General features: G+C 41.5%; 1 protein-coding gene and 2 non-coding genes across 3 annotated transcripts; all 3 read left to right on the plus strand.

Moving 5' to 3' along the window:
- The first annotated feature begins 1,024 nt into the window (after nucleotides 1–1,024).
- On the plus strand, nucleotides 1,025–17,209 carry Hspa9 (heat shock protein family A (Hsp70) member 9). Its single transcript, XM_052155404.1, has 17 exons — nucleotides 1,025–1,217; nucleotides 2,573–2,631; nucleotides 2,851–2,938; nucleotides 3,883–4,064; nucleotides 5,314–5,438; nucleotides 6,505–6,578; nucleotides 6,667–6,773; nucleotides 7,825–7,987; nucleotides 8,432–8,524; nucleotides 11,787–11,996; nucleotides 12,649–12,876; nucleotides 13,790–13,894; nucleotides 14,634–14,751; nucleotides 15,153–15,247; nucleotides 15,592–15,684; nucleotides 16,076–16,216; nucleotides 16,445–17,209. The coding sequence occupies exons 1-17, from the start codon at nucleotides 1,137–1,139 to the stop codon at nucleotides 16,520–16,522; spliced, it is 2,040 nt and encodes a 679-aa protein (XP_052011364.1). The 5' UTR covers nucleotides 1,025–1,136; the 3' UTR covers nucleotides 16,523–17,209.
- LOC127664326 (small nucleolar RNA SNORD63) lies at nucleotides 12,431–12,504 on the plus strand. Its single transcript, XR_007973171.1, has one exon. It is a non-coding gene; the product is annotated as a small nucleolar RNA SNORD63 (small nucleolar RNA).
- LOC127664327 (small nucleolar RNA SNORD63) lies at nucleotides 13,431–13,500 on the plus strand. Its single transcript, XR_007973172.1, has one exon. It is a non-coding gene; the product is annotated as a small nucleolar RNA SNORD63 (small nucleolar RNA).
- Nucleotides 17,210–19,930: the final 2,721 nt, after the last annotated feature.

Consider the following 19,930-nt stretch of genomic DNA (forward strand, 5'->3'; position numbering starts at 1 on the left):
GCTTAAGCTAGTAAAACACTGGGGTTGGGTGGGGTGGTACAGGTCTTTACATGGAGCACTCTGGAGGTAGAGTGGTGGAATCAAGTCCAGCCTGGTCTATATAACCAGTTCTGTGACAGCCAGGGCCATATATAGACCCTCCCCGGCGCCCCGCTATTAACACCCCGCCAGAAACCTTGTCTGTGAAAAATAAAAAATAAAACAAGCCACAGTATAACTAACACCCGGCAAGCGCAAGGTTCGAAAAAAGTAAAGAGGCGCCTCTGGCCCAGCAAACCGGTCGCTAAGAGCTCACGTAGTTTCCCTCCCCACTATCGTTCCCAAGACAGCTTTAAAAGTGAATCAAAGCTCCGTGAATCAGATTGCTGCCCTAGGGACTGGGAACCTAACCCGACTGAAGCAATGCGCTGCAACACGTCTGTGTAATACCGCGCCTATTCAGGTGTGCCTATTTCAAGCTGTGAATACACGGGGAGCGAGAACAAAGGTCCCCTTAACAACGCCCCAGGACAAGATGGCGGCCGCTGACTCCCACGCGCCTACCAGTGAGCGCGCGAACTCGCGCCCCTGGTGCTCTCTAGCAAATTCGCGTGCACTGGAGCATCCAATAAACGCTACAGTTAAGTCCTAACCCTTTTCCTCCACGCCCCTTACACATGCGCTCCAGGGCCTCTGTCCGGAGCCGATAACGCAGGCGCAGGAAGCACCTCCTTCTGCGCAACTGACGCAAGGAGACTGTAATCTGTTCGTAATTTCTCCCGTGTGACCTTGAGTCTTTCCGGCCGCAAGGACCGGGGCTGTCTGAAGCAATGCCTGTACACCTCTCTTCCCTCTCTCCCTTCTCACTTCTCCCACAGCCGCGGAAACCGTGATGAGAGAACGGGAGTTTTCAACGATTATGCTGAGGAGCGTGCTCGCGGCGTGCGCCGATTCCGGGAGCAGCGGACAGGTAGTCTCTGGTCAGGCACCACGCCCGGCGCCTCGGCGGAAGAGCGGGCTTCATTGCTGCCGCGGCCAGCCCCCGTCCCCCACCCCACGTGGTTAGAGGTTTCCAGAAGCGTAGCCACCGCCGTGCGCGCAGCACCGGGCCTGTGGGGCGCTTGTTCTCGCCCTCGTACCCCCTCTGTCCAGCCGCCATGATAAGCGCCAGCAGAGCCGCGGCCGCGCGTCTCGTGGGCACCGCTGCGTCCCGGAGCCCCGCAGCCGCCCGTCACCAGGTGAGAAGCTGCCATGCCTTCCGGTAGGGGCTCCAGGCCCGGACTCGAGTGAGGCAGGCCTTGCCCTTCGGGGTCAGAGTCTAGGAGAAATCGGGAGCGAAGGAAGGTAACGGATCTTCGGTGGTCATTGTTGGCCGCCTTTGAGGGCTTTAGCCTCGAGCTATGCTGAGTCACAATCCTTGGCGTTCTGAAGTCTTTACCCAACTAATTGACGACGTGTTTGGTCCTCCCTCGAACCTGTGGCGCATTGAATGTGCTTGGTCTTAGGCAGTGGATGTAGTTTTCTGGGAAGGCAGAACTGTGTACTCTAGGCTTTTCTTAAGAGTGGATGGACAGTTTCTCTACTATAAATATTCGTGAATGTCGCTGCTATGAAGAAACGGAGGAGGGTATCTACATTAGGAACTAAAAATTAAATTCCAACTTCATTCTTTTACGTTATAGTTTGTTTATTTGTCTATTTGTTTTGAGACAAGGTGTCTTTGTAGACCTGGTTGCCCGGGAATTGACTTTGCGGACTTCACAGAGACTCATGCCTGTCTTGTCTCTGCCTCCCGAGGGCTGAGATTGAAGGCGAGCACACCCAGCCCCAATGTTAGAGACTCTTCTCCTCCCCACCCCCCGCTTAGATTTACTTGTGGATTATAATAACAAATAGAAAAAAAAGTGTGATTTTGATCTGAAATAAAAAGTACGCCTTTAGACAATGAGACCTGTAACTCTCCAAAATAGTTGTTTAATCAGGCCAGTGGAAATGTCTCTGAGTGCCTTAATTGAGGCCAGGTGTACAGGGTTGTGAGTTTTATTTTGAGATAGGGTCTCACTATGTAGCCTTAGCTGTTCTGGAACTTAGTAGGATTAAAGGCATTTGCCATTAGGCTGGTCAACTGAGTTTTCAATTTTTGGTGTCACCTTAGTCAGGTCTAAAGAGGAAGTGGTTCCCAGACACACACACTACACACATGGGGGGTTGTGTGTGAGTGAGCAAATCTGCCAGCTTCCAGGTGGTCCTGACTTTGGGGGACCCTTAATTTATGGGCTTCTTGTTGGTAAAGGCCAGAGTTGCTTCTAAACATCACACACTCAGTTTGTCACAGCAAATATTGGTACAAGATCAATAATGTCAAAGTTGAAAATCTATTGGCAATGTAATTATTTCTCTTTTGGGGTGAGGGCAATTCAAGACAATTTTATGTATGCTTAATTTTACCAGACAAGTCTGGAAAATGTGTGATATGCAAATAGATCTATGTATTTTACCTACTAAGGATTAAAGCATGTGTTTCTGAGAATAATTGGAAAAAGACCAAGTTTCTTTGTGTAGTTGATGGCTGATGCAATTTTTTTTCCCCTAGGATGGCTGGAATGGCCTTAGTCATGAGGCTTTTAGATTTGTTTCAAGAAGGGATTATGCGTAAGTATAACCTCAGTTTTCTATGAGAAAAACACACATATTGAACCTCAGGGCTTGGATGGGTGCATTTTGTTAACAATTAACTATTCCTCTTTATAACTATTCATTTGTATTTGTTGTTTATGCAGTGTGCCACTGTTAACGCCAACATAAAACATAGTTCTTCCTGTCATATTGGAGACCACTGTTAAAATGACCATGCTATTTCATTTCTTACAGATCAGAAGCAATCAAGGGTGCAGTTGTTGGTATTGATTTGGGTACCACTAACTCCTGTGTGGCTGTTATGGAGGGCAAACAAGCAAAGGTGAGAATCATTGGAAGCCTGAGGTCATGTAGATGTCCAGTCTGTCATAGGAATGCTGAATGGGTGTTAAGGTTGGTGGTGGACACCTTTAATCCCAGCAAAGGCGGAGGAATCTGAGTTCAAGGACAGCCAGGGCCACTCAGAAACTCTGTCTCAAAAACAAACACTGGTGAATTTAGTTTGCTGGTTTTACTTCTGAGATACTGTATCCTGGGCCAGCCTCAAGGGTGCAGTGTTCAGTGCTAACATTACAGGCATTAACCACTCCAGACTTCTAATTTGCATTTAAAGGCTGTTTTTGCTTTTTTAAGACTTAGAAATTAACCTTTGGATGTTCATAATTGAATGGATCTAATTTACAAGAGTGCAATTTAAACAGGTCTTTAGAGGATTTGAAATGGCTTGCTCTGTTAGGAGTCCAGCAAGACTCAAGGTTGGAAGCTTCTACTTGCTAGAAACAAGGAGAGCTCCACATTTGTGTTATATAGAGATTGTTGAAGCCTCTTCACAATACACAAACTTTTTCTTTTTGAGTTGTCAAGAGTTAGAACTCCTGGGAATCTACAGTTCTGTTTCATCCTTGATACTTCAAGCTGCTTTACTCATGCCGGGGCTGGGTAGAGGCTGAAACCCCACATGTTTGATACTAAGATAAGCCCCTCCTTAGTCCCAGTTTATGTTGCTCAGCCTTTTTTGTTCTCCTCTTTGTCTGAAATTTTAGCTTCTGTATATAAGAGTGGATGTAATAAAGGTGGTATGGCCATAGACTTCTGCATATATTTGAAATATTTACCATGTAGGATTCACAGCAATAAAACATGCCAGTTTAATGATTATCCTTTTAGCATTTTTTAATATGATTCAAGACATGGTTGTATTCAAGTCACGGTTGTAGAGATTCCAGCGATGACTAGTACTTTAATCAGTGTCTTTGGGAATTTTAGGTCCTGGAGAACGCTGAAGGTGCCAGAACTACCCCTTCTGTGGTCGCCTTTACAGCAGATGGGGAACGGCTTGTTGGTATGCCAGCAAAACGTCAAGCTGTCACCAACCCAAACAACACCTTCTATGCTACTAAGCGTCTTATTGGACGAAGATATGATGACCCAGAAGTACAGAAAGACACGTGAGTAGTAGGAAAAGGAACCCAGGAAACTCACTGACGCTTTGATCAAAGTTCTGTGAATACCTTGATCACTTTTTTGTAATTCTTGGGGAAAACTCACATCGCCAACAGAGGAGTATAGGGTTTTTGTTGTTTTGAGAGGGTTCTGTGTGTACTGTCATGAACTCAGATCCTCGTACCTCTGCTTCCCTAGGGCTCAGACTAAAGGTATGCAACACCGCTGCCTGGCTTTTATTTGTGTGACAGAAGGCCAGAGCATACCTTGCACAAGTCCATTTTCTTGTATGTAGCTTCTATCCATTGAAGGTTAGGTTATTAGACTTGGCATAAGAGCCATTACTTGCTAAACTATCTTCTCCAGGTATCATGGTACATGCTTAATTTGCTGTTTTGTTTTTTTTTTTTCTCCCCTCCCTTTCTCCCTCTTGTTCTGGGTCTGGGCCTGCTCGCTGCAGCCCTTGGGTTTGTTTTGTTTGTTTCACATTGTGGATGGTTGTGAGCCACCATGTGGTTGCTGGGATTTGAACTCGGAACTTCCAGAAGAGCAGTAGGTGATCTTAACCTCTGAGCCATCTCACCAGCTGGGTACATGCTTTTGATCCTACCACTCAGGAGGCAGAGAGTGAGGTAGATTTCCGAGTTTCAAGACAGCCTACACAAAAACATCCTGTCTTGGAAAAGAAATCCAAAAGAAAGGCAGGGTGGAGACTGCTCAGCAATTAAGAGTGCTGACTTCTTCCAGAGGCTCTGGGCTTGATTCCTAATGCCTTTATGGTGGCTCACAAGCCATCGGTAACTCTAGTTCCTGGGAATCTGGCACCTCCTGGTCAGGTCTATACAGACTTCTGCAGACTAAACACCAGAAGGCATTGAATCCCTTTACAGATGGTTGTGAGCCACCCTGTGATTGTTGGAGATTTAACTCAGGTCCTCTGGAAGAGCAGTCAGTGCTCTTAACTGCTAAGCCATCTTTCCAGCCCAGGAATCTGCTTTTTAAGCTCTGGGGATGAAGTGTGAATTTTATACAAATGGAGCCGAGTGGGCCTGGTTAGCTTCAGGTTACTCTGAGTCAGTGTTCAACTGTCTCCTTCCTGCTTCTGTACTTGCTTGTGACCGAGTAATGTTACACAAACGTTCTCTTAGAGACTACCTGGGCTCTTAAAATTTAAAATGGGTGTGATATATAATGACCTTGCAGTGCTAAGTTTTACAAGGATAGTTTTCTTACATAATTCTTTTTGTCTTTAAGTAAGAACGTTCCTTTTAAAATTGTCCGTGCCTCCAATGGTGATGCTTGGGTTGAGGCTCATGGAAAACTCTATTCTCCAAGTCAGATCGGAGCATTTGTGTTGATGAAGATGAAAGAGACTGCAGGTAAGTAGATTTATTTCACATCAGGAAAATTGGAAGTGCTATTTGTTTCTCTGCATTAATACTGATTAATTTCATGTTCTGTAGATAAATGGGGTCTGGAGCTTTTTGCACAGAAAATTTAGGAAGGGTAAAACTTTGAGACTCTTCATACTTAATCTGCAGATTGAATTTAACTTTCTTAATGATGCCTACTGGGTTGTTTGTTTGTTTGTTTGCCCCCCCCCATAGGGTGCACTGTAGTATTTTGTGTTAAAAGCCAGAAAGTTACATGTTAAATTTGAGTCTAAAGGTCACTGGATATTGATAAGTCTTGACTGAAATGCTAAAGGTAATTTAGAATTTCCACCAACATCTCTGCTGTTGAGCTGCACAGAAGCACTTCCCAGACCTTCAAACACTTGGAGGGAGTGTAGCAACACAGGCTGGCATGAGCTTCCTACAGTTGTAAATACCTAAGTACTAATGTACTTAGGGTGATTTGTTTTTTTGTTTTTTTGGTTTTGGTTTTTTGGATTTGGTTTTTTCGAGACAGGGTTTCTCTGTGTAGCCCTGGTTGTCCTAGAACTCTGTAGACCAGGCTGGCCTCGAACTCAGAAATCTGCCTGCCTCTGCCTCCCAGAGTGCTGGGATTACAGGCATGCGCCACCGCCCAGTGTGAGTGCTTTGTTTTTGAGACCAAATTTCATACTGAAGTCTAGGCTATCTTGGAACTCACTTTGTAGCAAAGACTGGCCTCAAACTGTAATGATCTTTGACTCTCAACTTTCTGAATGCCAAGATTATAGGCATGAGCTACTGTGTCTGCAGGTCTTGCCTTGTAACCAAGGACAGCTTTGAACTCATGTTCCTCTTGCTGCCTTCTGTGTGCTAGATCACAAGGTGCTAGATAACAGTACTCTAGTTTCTTGGAGGGTTTCTCTCCATGGTCTCTCCGCATGTTAAGCCACAATGGAGTCTTGCTCCACAAGGGGATGAGATGGGAAATGTTAGGCTTCATTAATAATTTTGTTGCTTTTTTTTTTCCCTGACATAGTACCACAATTGAATTTTATTCTTTGTTTCCCAGAAAATTACTTGGGCCACACAGCAAAAAATGCTGTGATCACAGTTCCTGCTTATTTCAATGACTCACAGCGACAGGTAAAATTAATTAGATCTCTCATTTGCTGGGAGTGGGGGTGGGTGCCTGAGTTAAAGGGTGGAAAGATAGACTTAATTCTTTCTCTAGGCCACTAAGGATGCTGGCCAGATATCTGGGCTAAATGTGCTTCGAGTGATCAATGAACCTACAGCTGCTGCTCTGGCTTACGGTCTGGATAAATCTGAAGATAAAGTGTAAGTTGATACAGTACATAGTCTTACCTGATACACAGGTTTTTGGTGTAATTTTACAACATTTTGTAGGGGCCGTGTGCTGTGGTACATTTGTTCCGTGGCATAGATATGGAGGTAAGAAAATAAAAACTGGCATTTGCCTTTCCCTAACGTAGATTTTGGGTCAGGTTGTCAGGTGTGGTGGCAAGTGTCTTCACCTTCTATGGTTCTGCTCATTTGTTAATTAAAAAATTACTCTTATTTTCAGCTATTAATTTATTTGTATATAGGTATATGCATGTTATTTCTGACACAGATGTCAGACTCCCCTGGAGCTGAAATTGCAGGTGGTTGTGAGCTGCCTGCTGTCGGTACCTGAAGTGAGACTGATTTGTCCTCTTAGCTGTGGAGGTGGGACAATTTAGAGAGCTCAATTCTTTCCTTCCATGTAGTGTTCTGGGATTGATCAGGCTTGGAACCAAGCATCTGCAGAGAAGCCATGTGTTCTGACAGCCCTTGTGCTTGGAATTTGTTTTGGAGACAGTGTCTTTATGTAGCTCCGGCCCTCCTGGAATTCCCTTTGTAAACCAGGTTATTCCAGAGGTTTGCCTGCCTCCCCCACCCCTGGAATAAAGGGTGCACCACCGCCACCTGACTTGTGCTGTAAATGTAACCTAAACTCTGAACTAAGTTATAACAGCTATAAGATTTTTCCCTAGAGCATTACCATTTCATAGTGTGAAAGCATTGTGCTTAGGCAAAAAAAGAAAAATGTACTTTATTCTCGCTAAATTTATTTGTATGGTCATTAATTCAAGACCATTTTACTGTTCATTTTAGACCCTTGATAATTTTCTTTTTGTTATATGTTGACTTTGGAAACCATAGTTGGTGCGTTACTAATTTTACTTGTTTCTGTATTACAGTATATTAACAGGCATGTCGCTTAGGTTGTTAACTATATTTCAGTTATGAAATATTTCAGGAAAATATGGTTAATAATTAAGCTTTGGTATTTTAACCCATTCCTTTGTTTTGTTTCTTGGAATTTATTTATTTATTTATTTTTTAGCATTGCTGTGTATGATTTAGGTGGTGGAACCTTTGACATTTCTATCCTGGAAATTCAGAAGGGAGTGTTTGAGGTGAAATCTACCAATGGGGACACTTTCTTAGGAGGTGAAGACTTTGACCAAGCTTTGCTGCGGCACATTGTCAAGGAGTTCAAGCGGGAGGTCAGTTTCCACTGTGGGTAATGGGGAGGGAGCTGCAGGGAGCTGTGGAGAAGTTTTTGTTCACATGACTTTTTGCTTTGGTAATAGTTTTTCTACTAAGGTAACTAACTGCATTTTAGATTCATGGGTATACTAAACCATTTTAGTTATATAATCTTAGATTGGGAACAAAAGACCAAGTGACCTTGGCTACAATATTGGAAAAGGAATTTTAGGAACTCTGAAAAACAAGACCTCAGGCTTGGCAGAGTTAATGGGAGTTACGTCTACTGACATAGGTCAGATAACTTAATACTTGGTTATTTTCTATATATATATATATATATCTTTAAAGGTGATAATTTGTATTTCTTTATAGAGGATTGGCCCCTTAATAAGCAAAAAAATGTGTTCTACATCCATATGCAATTCTGTACTAATTGCCTCATTAATCCTATTTTGTAGACAGGGGTTGATTTGACCAAAGACAACATGGCACTTCAGAGGGTTAGAGAAGCTGCTGAGAAGGCTAAATGTGAACTCTCCTCATCTGTGCAGGTAAGGGATGGAAAAATCCCAGTGCTGAGCATATCTGAATAGTGTATTCTAATTTACCTGATGTCAGTGTTGCCTCTTTCTTGTACAATTTTATGTTTGTGGAAAACCTTCGCCATGAGTAAAAGAACAACTAGATCAATTCTTTTCATTTTTATGAATATGTTTCTTTTGCCTGCCTGCACATTTGTCCTTGGTTTCTGTGGAGGGCGGAGGAGGGTATCAGAACTGACATGTCATTGCTGGTGATTGAACCTGAGTCTTCTGTAGGAGCACTTAACTACTGAGCCATCATCTATCCCTGAACTAAAAGATTTTAATAAAAGATTATAAAGATAATGCTAGAGCCAAATAACAATTCATGCCCCTGTTTGAATGAGATTGGTAATCCACTTTTAAGTTAAAGATTTTTTTTCTTCTTTCTCCGCGCTCTCTCCTCCCACTCCCCATCTGGTTGCTGGGAATTGAACTCAAGACCCCTGGAAGAGCAGTCTTAACTGCTGAGCCATCTTTCCAGCCCCCTTTGGTTAGGTTTTTGAGACAGGGTTTCTCTGAATAGTCCTGGCTGTCCTGGAACTCTGTAGACCAGGCTGGCCTCAAATTCAGAGAGACCCACCTGCTTCTGCCTCCCAAGTACTGGGATTAAAGGTCTGGGAAGCCATCCCTGGCTTGAAGTAGCAAGTATTCTTAACCACTGATGTCTCCAGCCCACGCCTAAGGTTCTTAGCTCTGTGATTTTGGATGAGTCATTTTACTTTTTCTTTTTAACCAACAACTGAGGCTAATGAACGGTAACTTTCTCTACACTTGTGAGGTTTACTAGATGAATATATACCTTCCTAAGAACACTAGTAAATAGTAAGAACTATGCATTAAATAGTAATTTAAAGGTAAAGGTGATGACTTATATCTGGAATCCTAGCACTCTGAAGACAGAAACAGTTTTAAAGGAACCTGACAGCTGGGAGTGCTAGTTCACAGGAATATAAGAGTTTAAGGTCAGCCTTGCCTGATTAGTGAGACCCTTGGTGTGTGAGAGTTCTAAGTCTGAAAAAACATCTGACTAGGGCATGCAGCATGTTAAGGACAGATGGTTTGAGGTGGCAGGGAAGAGATGGCTTGTTGAGAGTTGCTATTCTCCCCAACGGCCTTTTGGTTCCCAGCACCTGCTTGCAATACCAGGGAGCTGACACCTTCTTGCTTTTTGCTTTTGTAGACACCTATACTTACATAGTACACATCTACATACATTTAGGTAACACACTTTTTAACCAAATTTTGAAGAAAATTTAGTGGGCAGATTGTATAAGACTCTGGGATAGAGATCTGGGGAAAGGTTGGAAAAGCTGAGTGCAGATGGAGGAGATGGTAAACCTAGACACAGATGTGGATCATTAAGTACAGACTTCAAAAGAATTATTAAACGTGGTCAAACTATGATTTGTGAAAAGTTGAAATAGAATGGAAAATGTCTTGGGGGAGTTCCAGGTCCCCCAGAGCCACATAGTGAGGACTCTGTTTTAGACACACACATAGATATAAAGACAGTTGTTAATCCTAGAAAGTTCTCAGTAATTACATATGGCTAGTGGTTGCCAAATTGAATGAGACTGTTTCTGTTGACAAAATGGCCAGACAGCATTGATTGCTACTTTCTGATTTGTTGTTGAAGTTTTCAGAGAAGTTGTCATTATTCTTTCAAGCAATATACATCTCCTTTATTTATATAGGCAGTGTATTGACTATGAAATACTTAACTGCCTAAGGTAATTTGTCCTGAAGAAAAGTGCTTAAGAAGTAGCTTTTCTCCGGTTGTATTAGCCTTTGATAGAAGTGTAAGCAATTTGGGGGTGGTGCAGGGGTGGGGGGGAAAGATCTGGATGTGTACTTCTCAATGTTAATAGCAAATTCGTAGACTAAGGAACTATAGAAGGATGACTTTGAACTTCAAGAGACCCACCTGCCCATGTGGCACTATACCCAGCATAGGACTACTACTGACTTTTAAGGCAATGCCATTCTATGACAAAGTTCTGCCTTCCTTCCTCACTTTAACTCTTGTTCATCCAAGACTCTTTTAAGAAAATTTTGTTTATCTAATTTTTAAACTGTTTTTCTAGTTACATATACACAAACATGTATTTATATGCTATGAAACAGATTGAGTGCTGAGATTAGATATGTGCTATATTCTTCAGTATATTATACATAATAGATGAGTTTTATTAAGATTTTCATACAAATATACAATATATTTGCCATATCAAGTCTTTCTTGATAGCACATTATATGGCCCCAAGCTATGGCATTTAGGATTAGATATTAGATGTTTTTTTAGGATGGATGGATACATAACATGCATGTATGCCAGTTCTCTGGGGGTGTCATGGCAATACAGGTCAAGTGTCTCGAGTCAGGGTCTTGAACTCAGTATAGCTGAAGACAATTGCATGTCTGATCTGCCTGCCTGCAGCTTTTTAGGGCTCAGGTTATAGGCAGTGCCATCACACCCAGTGTATACTGGTCCTGCTTTTTTTTTTTTTTTCTGGTAAGAGATCTGGTAACACTCTAATTTCCTGAAACTTAGGTAGGATATGTTAAAGAGGTTGATTGGGAACATTTCTCCTTATACATGTGATTTCTTTCCTTTTTTTATGATTTTATTTTTATGCAGAGAATGGAAGAAGGTGATTGAGGATTACCAGTGAAAGGTAGAAGAGAAATATCAGAATCCTTGAAACTATAGGCAGACCTTAGCTAGGAGCTAGATACTGAACTCTGGTTCTCTGTAAGAACAGCAAGCCCTCCTAACTACTAAGCCCTCTTTTTAGCCCAGACATGAGATGTTTTTAAACTTGATGTGAAAGACAACCCCACAGTACCACTCTTTTTTTGTTTGTTTTTCAAGGCTGAGTTTCTCTGTAGTTTTGGCTGGCCTCAAACTCACTACCTGCCTCCTGAGTGCTGGAATTAAAGGCGTGTGCCACCACTGCTCAGTCATAATATGGTTCTTAAAAACTTTTCTGCCACTACATATTTGTCAGATGTTAATTTTTTTAGCTTGTCTACTCCAGTCTTTATTGTTAATATGTGTAGACTCCATTAAAATAGATTCTGTAGTGTGTTTCTACGTAAGAATCATTGCTTTTGGTAGCTACTCAGAGCCTACCCTATGTTATGTGCTTTTCAAGTCCATGGTTATGGTCTTTGAATGGAGTATCAAAGTACCAATTGGGCTCCCTACTGACATGTAGTTCCTATGCAGACTGACATCAACTTGCCGTACCTTACAATGGATGCTTCTGGACCAAAGCATTTGAATATGAAGCTGACTCGAGCTCAGTTTGAAGGCATTGTCACAGATCTAATCAAGAGAACAATTGCTCCTTGTCAGAAAGCTATGCAGGATGCAGAAGTCAGCAAGAGTGACATAGGAGAAGTGATTCTGGTTGGTGGTATGACAAGGATGCCTAAGGTATGGACTCGTGGTATTCCTCATAGAGGAAAAAAGTACATTTGGGACAAATGGCTTATGTTGTGTATGGACACAAATGTGATCCATTCTACTAGAGTACTTTAAAGGGTGTTGTGACCAGACTTTTAGTTGCCTGTGATGGCTCATGCCTATAGTCTCAGCACTTGAGCAGGAGGATGGCCTTGAGTTCTAGGTAAGATGCAGCTACAGAATTATACCTTGTATATATACTCCCCCCTCCCCCCCAAAAGGCTTTTTTAGTTTATTGGAATTAAAGGGTGCAAGAAAATGTAGCAGAGAGAATCCTAAACCCAGGCTGGTAAAGATAATGTTAAGCCTTGATAGTAGCCAGTCCCTGGTGGGTGTTTTGGACACATCTTCCCAGTAGTACTTGGGGGTGGGGGGTGCTGCTTGAATTCCTTCAACAAAGATCTATGCAGTGATGCTATTTTATTAATCAACACATCATTCTGAAAACAGATGTGTAGAGATGTAATAACTGAGCACAGATTTGTTGAAGGTGCAGAAGTCAGCAATCTTGGATCTATGTGAATCTATCTGACTTGCTGTCTGGCAGGCATACTAGTGTTCTGTTTCACTCCAGCAGTTGTCCTGGGTGTTGGCTAACAGGTTCTTTCTCCTGGATGCTTAGGTTCAGCAGACTGTGCAGGATCTTTTTGGCAGAGCCCCGAGTAAAGCTGTTAATCCTGATGAGGCTGTAGCCATCGGAGCTGCCATTCAGGGAGGCGTGTTGGCCGGTGATGTTACAGATGTGCTCCTCCTGGATGTCACTCCCCTCTCTCTGGGTATTGAGACACTGGGAGGTGTCTTTACCAAACTTATTAATAGGAACACCACTATTCCAACCAAAAAGAGTCAGGTAAGAGCCATTCTTTCTTCCTGCCTCTTTGCCTCTTAACAGTTTTAAGTTCTACAATTGACGTGCTTCCTGTCACTTTATGAACTGTTTCTTTAAAACTTTGTTACTAAGTCTATGCTAGCTAGACTGAGTATTGAGACTCAGTTTTTGTTTTCTTTCCTATTTTTTTTTTTTCCAGTTCCTGGAAAGGTTGTTAGACCTCAATTAGCAGTTGTAATTGTGGGAAAGATAATGCAATTTCCTAAAAAGACTGTTGTCATTTGTTAACTAAGTCCTTGTAGTCTTCTGTTATCAAAAGCAGATGAAGGAAAGCCTGGGGCTAGGGACATGGGAGTAGGTTGATGCATTGTGCACCACCAAACAGGAGTATATGGGCATGGTCTTAGATGAATTACTTTTTTTGGCTGTTAGATCATCCCAGCACTTGGGACATTGAGGCATGAATGAGAATTTGAGAACTGCCTTGAACCATGTACTGTGAACATGTCTCCAATATTTTATTTCTAGACTAATTTAGTTGTCAGTTTTTCTTGAGCACTCTAGTTCTGTTGTTTGTGCAGTGATGTATTTGTCAACACATCATTCTGAAGGAAAGTATGTGGTGACTTCTTATTACTGAGCACATGGTACATTGCCTATCTTTGATCCTTTTCCCTGGACTGGCAAACTAGTATTTAAGACCTTGTTTTTTGATGCCTTAAACTTTTAAGGCTTAAAGCTTCACCCTGTACACATTAACTTGCTTAATTAGCTGAAGTAACAGCTATTGTGTATCCTTTAAAACTAATCCTGCTCCTGTGTTTTGTTTTATATACATTAGGAATTACCCAGTATCTGAATAAATTTCTCTCGCTAGCCTTTTTCTCGTAATAGGTGTAGTTAAATCAGATTATCAAGTTTTCTTTTTCCCTAGGTGTTTTCTACTGCTGCTGACGGACAAACTCAAGTAGAGATTAAAGTGTGTCAGGGGGAACGAGAGATGGCTGGAGACAACAAGCTTTTAGGACAGTTCACTTTGGTAAGTATTTTGAGTCTAAATATCATGCTTTTGGAGCCTATAACTTGCAAAGATGATAGTATTTTAATCTTGCCAAACAGCTCACATACAGATATGTGTATATGTGTGTATATATATATATATTGGGGGGGGGTTGGATTTGGTTTTTTTCGAGACAGGGTTTCTCCGTGTAGCCCTGGCTGTCCTGGAACTCACTCTGTAGACCAGGCTGGCCTCAAACTCAGAGATCCACCTGCCTCTGCTTCCCAGAGTGCTGTGATTACAGGTGTGCACCACCACGACCTGGCAGGTATATTATATTATTGAAAAGAAGTTTTTAAAAGTGAATTATGAAACCCATGATTTTAGTTTTTACCTAAAAGTGCTTTGTGTGTTCAGAATTTGAAAATTTTAAAAGCCTGGGAAATGTTCAGACTCAGAAGAAGCAATGTTAACTCAGAAGTTAGTTTTATCTCATTTCAAAAAACACTTAATAGTTGTTTCTGGTCAGCATTGCTACAGTAGAGAAGTTTATTTGCTGTAAACTCTGGGCACCACATATAACCATCATGGTTATTAACTCCTTGAAGCCCAGTGATTTCAGAAAGCACTAAAACTACCACCATCACTTAAAAATCTCAACTTTTTGGACATTTAGTAAAGATACCACTTGTTTTAGAAAGCAAGTAGTTAGTTGGCCTGTTTGGAAATGAGAGTACATGGGCCTCCCAAAGGAACTCACTCTGGATGTTTATTTTAGATTGGAATTCCCCCAGCCCCTCGTGGAGTGCCTCAGATTGAAGTTACATTTGACATTGATGCCAATGGGATTGTGCACGTTTCTGCCAAAGATAAAGGGACAGGACGTGAGCAACAGAGTAAGTCATCAGACTTCTGTGAATGGTTTCTCCAGTGCCTCCTCTTCTCCTCCCACCACCACCATCCCTTTTTTTTTAAGGATAGCTGCCTCCCTTACATTGATACATAGAGAGTTGTGTTTCTGGGTGGTTTGGGTGGGGGGTGGTATCAGTTTGCTTGGAGGAAGATCACTTGAACTTTTTTATACAATTTATACATGATGATGAGTATTCATAATTTGAATCATTCAGATGAATTACTATATAAATAGTGGTGGTCTGTAGCCATGGCTGGCCTTGAACTCAAATCTGCCTGCTTTCTCAATGCTTCAATCAGAGGTGTGTACCACCATGCCTAGTGTAATAATTTCTCAATGCAATAAGAGAACTAAAGAGCTGCCTTTTTTTTTTTTAAACTACAGTTGTAATCCAGTCTTCTGGTGGATTAAGCAAAGATGATATTGAAAATATGGTTAAAAATGCAGAGAAGTATGCTGAGGAAGACCGGAGGAAGAAGGTGATTGCTTTTGCTGAACTTGTTAATTGGGCAGGTTACAGATAGCCAGTTTCTCTTGCCTCCCATCTCTTAACGTCTTTGTTTAATGTGATATTGCACCATGTAGTCAGGATGTTTGAGACAACCCTCCCATTTTCTCAACCTCTCTAGTACCTGGGATCAAGGGCACATACTGGGTTTGCAATGATAGTCTTCCACTGTTAAAATTTCCATGTCACAAAAGCCCGCTCAGCTCTCTGAGACAAGCCAAGTAATTCAGCTGTGTGGCAAGTAACTTTACTTGCTATAGAAGTTAATGAAACCTTGATTGGAAAGTTTTTTTATGTTCAACTAATTTTTCTAAGGAACGTGTTGAAGCAGTTAATATGGCTGAAGGAATTATTCATGACACAGAAACCAAGATGGAAGAATTCAAGGACCAGTTGCCTGCTGATGAGGTAAGAATTCAAATAAAATCTCACTGGTTCATTGAAGCACAGTTTTCTTTAGGTTTGATAGTGATTTGGTTTCTTAAAAATATGAATAAGGGGGGCTGGAAAGATGGCTCATCAGTTAAGAACACAGACTGCTTTCCAGAGGTCCTGAGGTCAATTCCCTGCAACCACATGGTGACTCACAATCATTTGTAATGGGATCTGATGCCTTCTGGTGTGTCTGAAGACAGTGTATTCATATACATAAATCAATCTTAAAAAATAAAATAATGAATAAAGGTTGGAGGTGAGGAGACAAAAACTATTTAGAAATCTGAACAGTAAATTAAATGTAATGAGACAAGAGACCTAGATCAAAAAGATGATTTGTGTGTGTTTTGCTTGCCTTTTCCAGTGCAGTAAGCTAAAGGAAGAGATTTCCAAAATGAGAGAACTCCTTGCTCGAAAGGACAGTGAAACAGGAGAAAACATTAGGCAGGCAGCATCTGCCCTTCAGCAGGCATCATTGAAACTCTTCGAAATGGCATATAAAAAGGTACAAGGGCTGGGGGGGAGCGGTAATTGAGACCTAATTACTCTGGTTCCCTATATACCATTTATAGAATTGAGAATGCGACAGTAAAAGATGGGGAATACCATTGCTATACAAGGGAGGAGGGGGAATCAGTACACGATGAGGTCTGTATAATGAATGAAGCCTGTTGAACAGAGAGCAAACTTGTGGCTGTGAAATATTAGTGATTCTCAAGTATTTTCTCAACAGATGGCATCTGAACGGGAAGGTTCTGGAAGTTCTGGCACTGGGGAGCAGAAGGAAGATCAGAAGGAAGAGAAACAGTAATAGTGGCAGTGCATTGTGGAGCCAGGAGGAGGACATACTATGAAGCTTGGGAGTAAAGGGACTTCCTGAGCAGAAAGGGGGCAGACTTCCGTCTTTTTACTGTATTTTTGCAGTATTCTATATATAATTTCCTTAATATATAAATTTAGTGACAATTGCTAACTCATTTAATGGGTGATAAAGTCAGCAATAGCAGGTTCATTCTGTTCTGTCACTAGCCTGTTATTTCCAGCTGCATGTAAAGGGGTGGGATAGGGCTGTGTACCAATCATTAAGGTAAATTTGGTTTGTACTCAAGTGGCTGTGATTTCAAGGTGGGAAGCCCGTTTCACATGCAGTGGAGGTAGTCTGTCGTGGACCTTGAATTGAGATCATATGCAGATGCTTGTTGGCCAAGAGCACTACTATAAAGAATGACTCCTGTGCACATTTGCTCCTTCAACTGATGCCTCACAAGACTAAGCTACCTGTGCCATGGTCTACAGGTGCAGAAGCTAGGTCAGTGGGTAACAGCTATGTTAGCCATAGCTTAAAGTGATATATGAGAATGATATGAGCCTCTCATGGGCCTAAGGCATACCTCTAGCTACCATCTTGGCCACTGTCTGGCATCTATATTCTTGATGATTGTTCCTTTTCCATCCATTCTGGATTTTTTTTTTAAATAAAATTCTGAAAGCCTCTTGATCTCCTTTGTGAATGGTGATAGCTCAAGGACTGTGACTGTACTATCAGGTTTGTATGGAGAAGTAAAGATCAACAATGGCTAAAAGTGTTTAAACAAATTAAACATGGGGAGGGACTAATGTTGGCATGTCTGCTGAATGTGGAAGTCCACTCAGGAAGCAGTTTGAAGACAGGCAGGGCTGAGACACCCTGTCTTAATAAAAGTACTAGTGTAAACAAATCCAGTTGTTGTAGTCTTCTATCTAGAAAAACTTAAGTGTTGTTTTTACCTTGAACTGAGACCTGGTATCCTTGGTTCTGGTATCCTTGGCCCTAATGTCTGCTGAGTTCAGTGATTAGAACAGTTGCCCTGAAGTTTTTTTTTTTTTTCCCTCCCAATCCTTGGTGTTATCTCCACTGTCCTTCAGAGAAAGACTTTTTTTTAAAGTCTATTGTTATGTGCACATATCTCCTGGAGCTCTAGTTACAGACAGCTGTGAGCCCTGGTGGTGGCAGTTCATGAGCCATTATGTGCTGTTGATCTCTACCTAGATCCCTTTATTTCTTGAGACAGGACTTTGATATAGAATGCTGGGATTAAAGGAATGTACTACCAAGCCCACCCTACTTCAAAAATTTTGAAACATTAGGATAGGGTTTCCAAAATAGAAAAGTAGCAGGATATTCAGGTATTATTTGCTATACATATTTCATGTGGAAACAAATCATGATTCAGACAACAAAGGTTTTGTTCCAAAAGATTCACCTCAGATGAAGCAACAAATCTCAGTTTTCATGTTCTGCTTGACACTTTAGGTTGTTGAATTATTTGTAATGATGTACTAAGCAAAGTATTGTAAGGATTTTCCCTTGATCTTTAAGTGCTTGCTTTAGATCCCTTCATAGTCTTCCATCTTCCACAGTGCACCTTTCTGCTCTTGGTCTTATGGCAAAATAAATACACTAAAACTAAGATTGTTCAAACCAATTGTTTAAAAAGCTGTCACTTGGGATTGTCCTAAATTTTCTATTCCAGTGGATCAGGCAGCCTCTGTCTACCTTATATCATGAATGAATGTAGTATACTTAAATACATGGGAGGCAAAATAACCATGGCTATATTGTAGAAATTAAGCCATATGTGCTAGTGGGTGCAACGTTTATCAAACCCCAAAACGCCTCAGATTTTTATAGTTTTCTTTTTTGTATATGAGTACACTGTAGCTGTAAAGACGGTTGTGAGCCACAATGTGGTTGCTGGGATTTGAACTCGGGACCTTCGGAAGACTAGTCCTAACTGCTGAGCCATCTCATCAGCCCTCTTTAACCTGAGTGCTAGGGTCATAAGCATTATATCACTACACCTGGCTACATTTATTTACTTTCTCATCACTGGAGATGGAACCTAGAGCTTCAAGCCACTAGGAATAAATCTCCCAGCACATAAAGGTATTTTGTGTGTGTGTATTGCTGCTAAGGATCAAACTCAGAACCTTGCTTTAAGCTAGCTCAATTGACAGCCTTTTTTGTTTTGGTGTTTTTGTTTGGGGACAGCTGTGCAGTGTGCATCAACATGCTCAGAAAGATAAATTCTTAACCAGAAAGAGCATAAGGCCAACTTCCAATCTCTTAAGCTAGAACATGACCAAACACATTACACACATTAATAGTATAGGGAACACCCTTCATACGGATATTTTATTTACCTAGCACATTCACACCCAAGGTTTTTTAACCCAAAAGTATTTCAGCATGAATTTTCATGATTCTCATAATTAACAAAATCAGAAAATTTAACATTGATACATTTTCATATATAATCCACATTTAAGACTTCCATCAACTGCAATTCCAGCAGCTAGGAGGTTGAGGAATTCCCCAAGTTTGGAGCCAGCCTGGACTGCAGTTAGACACTTTTTTTTTTTTTTTTTTGGCTTTTCAGAGAAAGCGGTTTCTCTGTGTAGTGCTGGCAGATTCAGAGCAGTGTTTCCCAGCATCTTTAACACCCAGGAAAGACACTTTAATTTTAGTAACAAATTGTTTACATTCAACCTCTGTGGCAGAAGGCCTAAGTTTTTTCCATACTAAGCAGCAGTTGGGTGTTCAGGTCAGTTCTAACAGTACCGGGAGTCAGTACTAGATCTCACAAGTAAAGAGCAGTCTCTAGGTCTACCCCAGCTTTGGGTGCCCATTAAGAGAGTACCTGACAGGTCTGGCTGGGTCTGATAATTTGCTAGAGTGACTCATAGAATTCAAAGCAACAGTTTATCAATTCCAAAGGCTATTACAAAAGATACAGAATAACAGCTTGAAGATACATGGAATAAGGTCAAGAGGGGTTCTGAGCCCTGGACATGTGTCCTCTGGTTCTTCCTGCTAAGATGGATCCACTGCCTTTCAAATGGTAGGCTTGGCCTAAAAAATCCCGCAATGTCTTCTTCCCCCGCGGCTCCAACACACTGCCTTTTTTGTATCTCCTCAAATATGTTAAACCCCCCTCTGACAAAAATCACTCATTCTCCATTTCTCATTTCAGAATTAGATTTCTTGTCATACACTCTCGGAGTACCTAAAGTACTTGAATATTCGTGCAATTATTTTATCATATAAAAATGAAAAAATAATCATCTGGGTTTAAGTGGTTCACACCTGTAATCCCATCATTTGGAAGGCTGAGGCATGAATATTGTCAAGAGTTTGAAGCCAACATCAAGATCCTGTCTCAAACACGAAAGTAGAAAA

The sequence above is a fragment of the Apodemus sylvaticus genome, chromosome 13 (assembly GCF_947179515.1).
Source record: "Apodemus sylvaticus chromosome 13, mApoSyl1.1, whole genome shotgun sequence".
NCBI lineage: Eukaryota > Metazoa > Chordata > Mammalia > Rodentia > Muridae > Apodemus > Apodemus sylvaticus.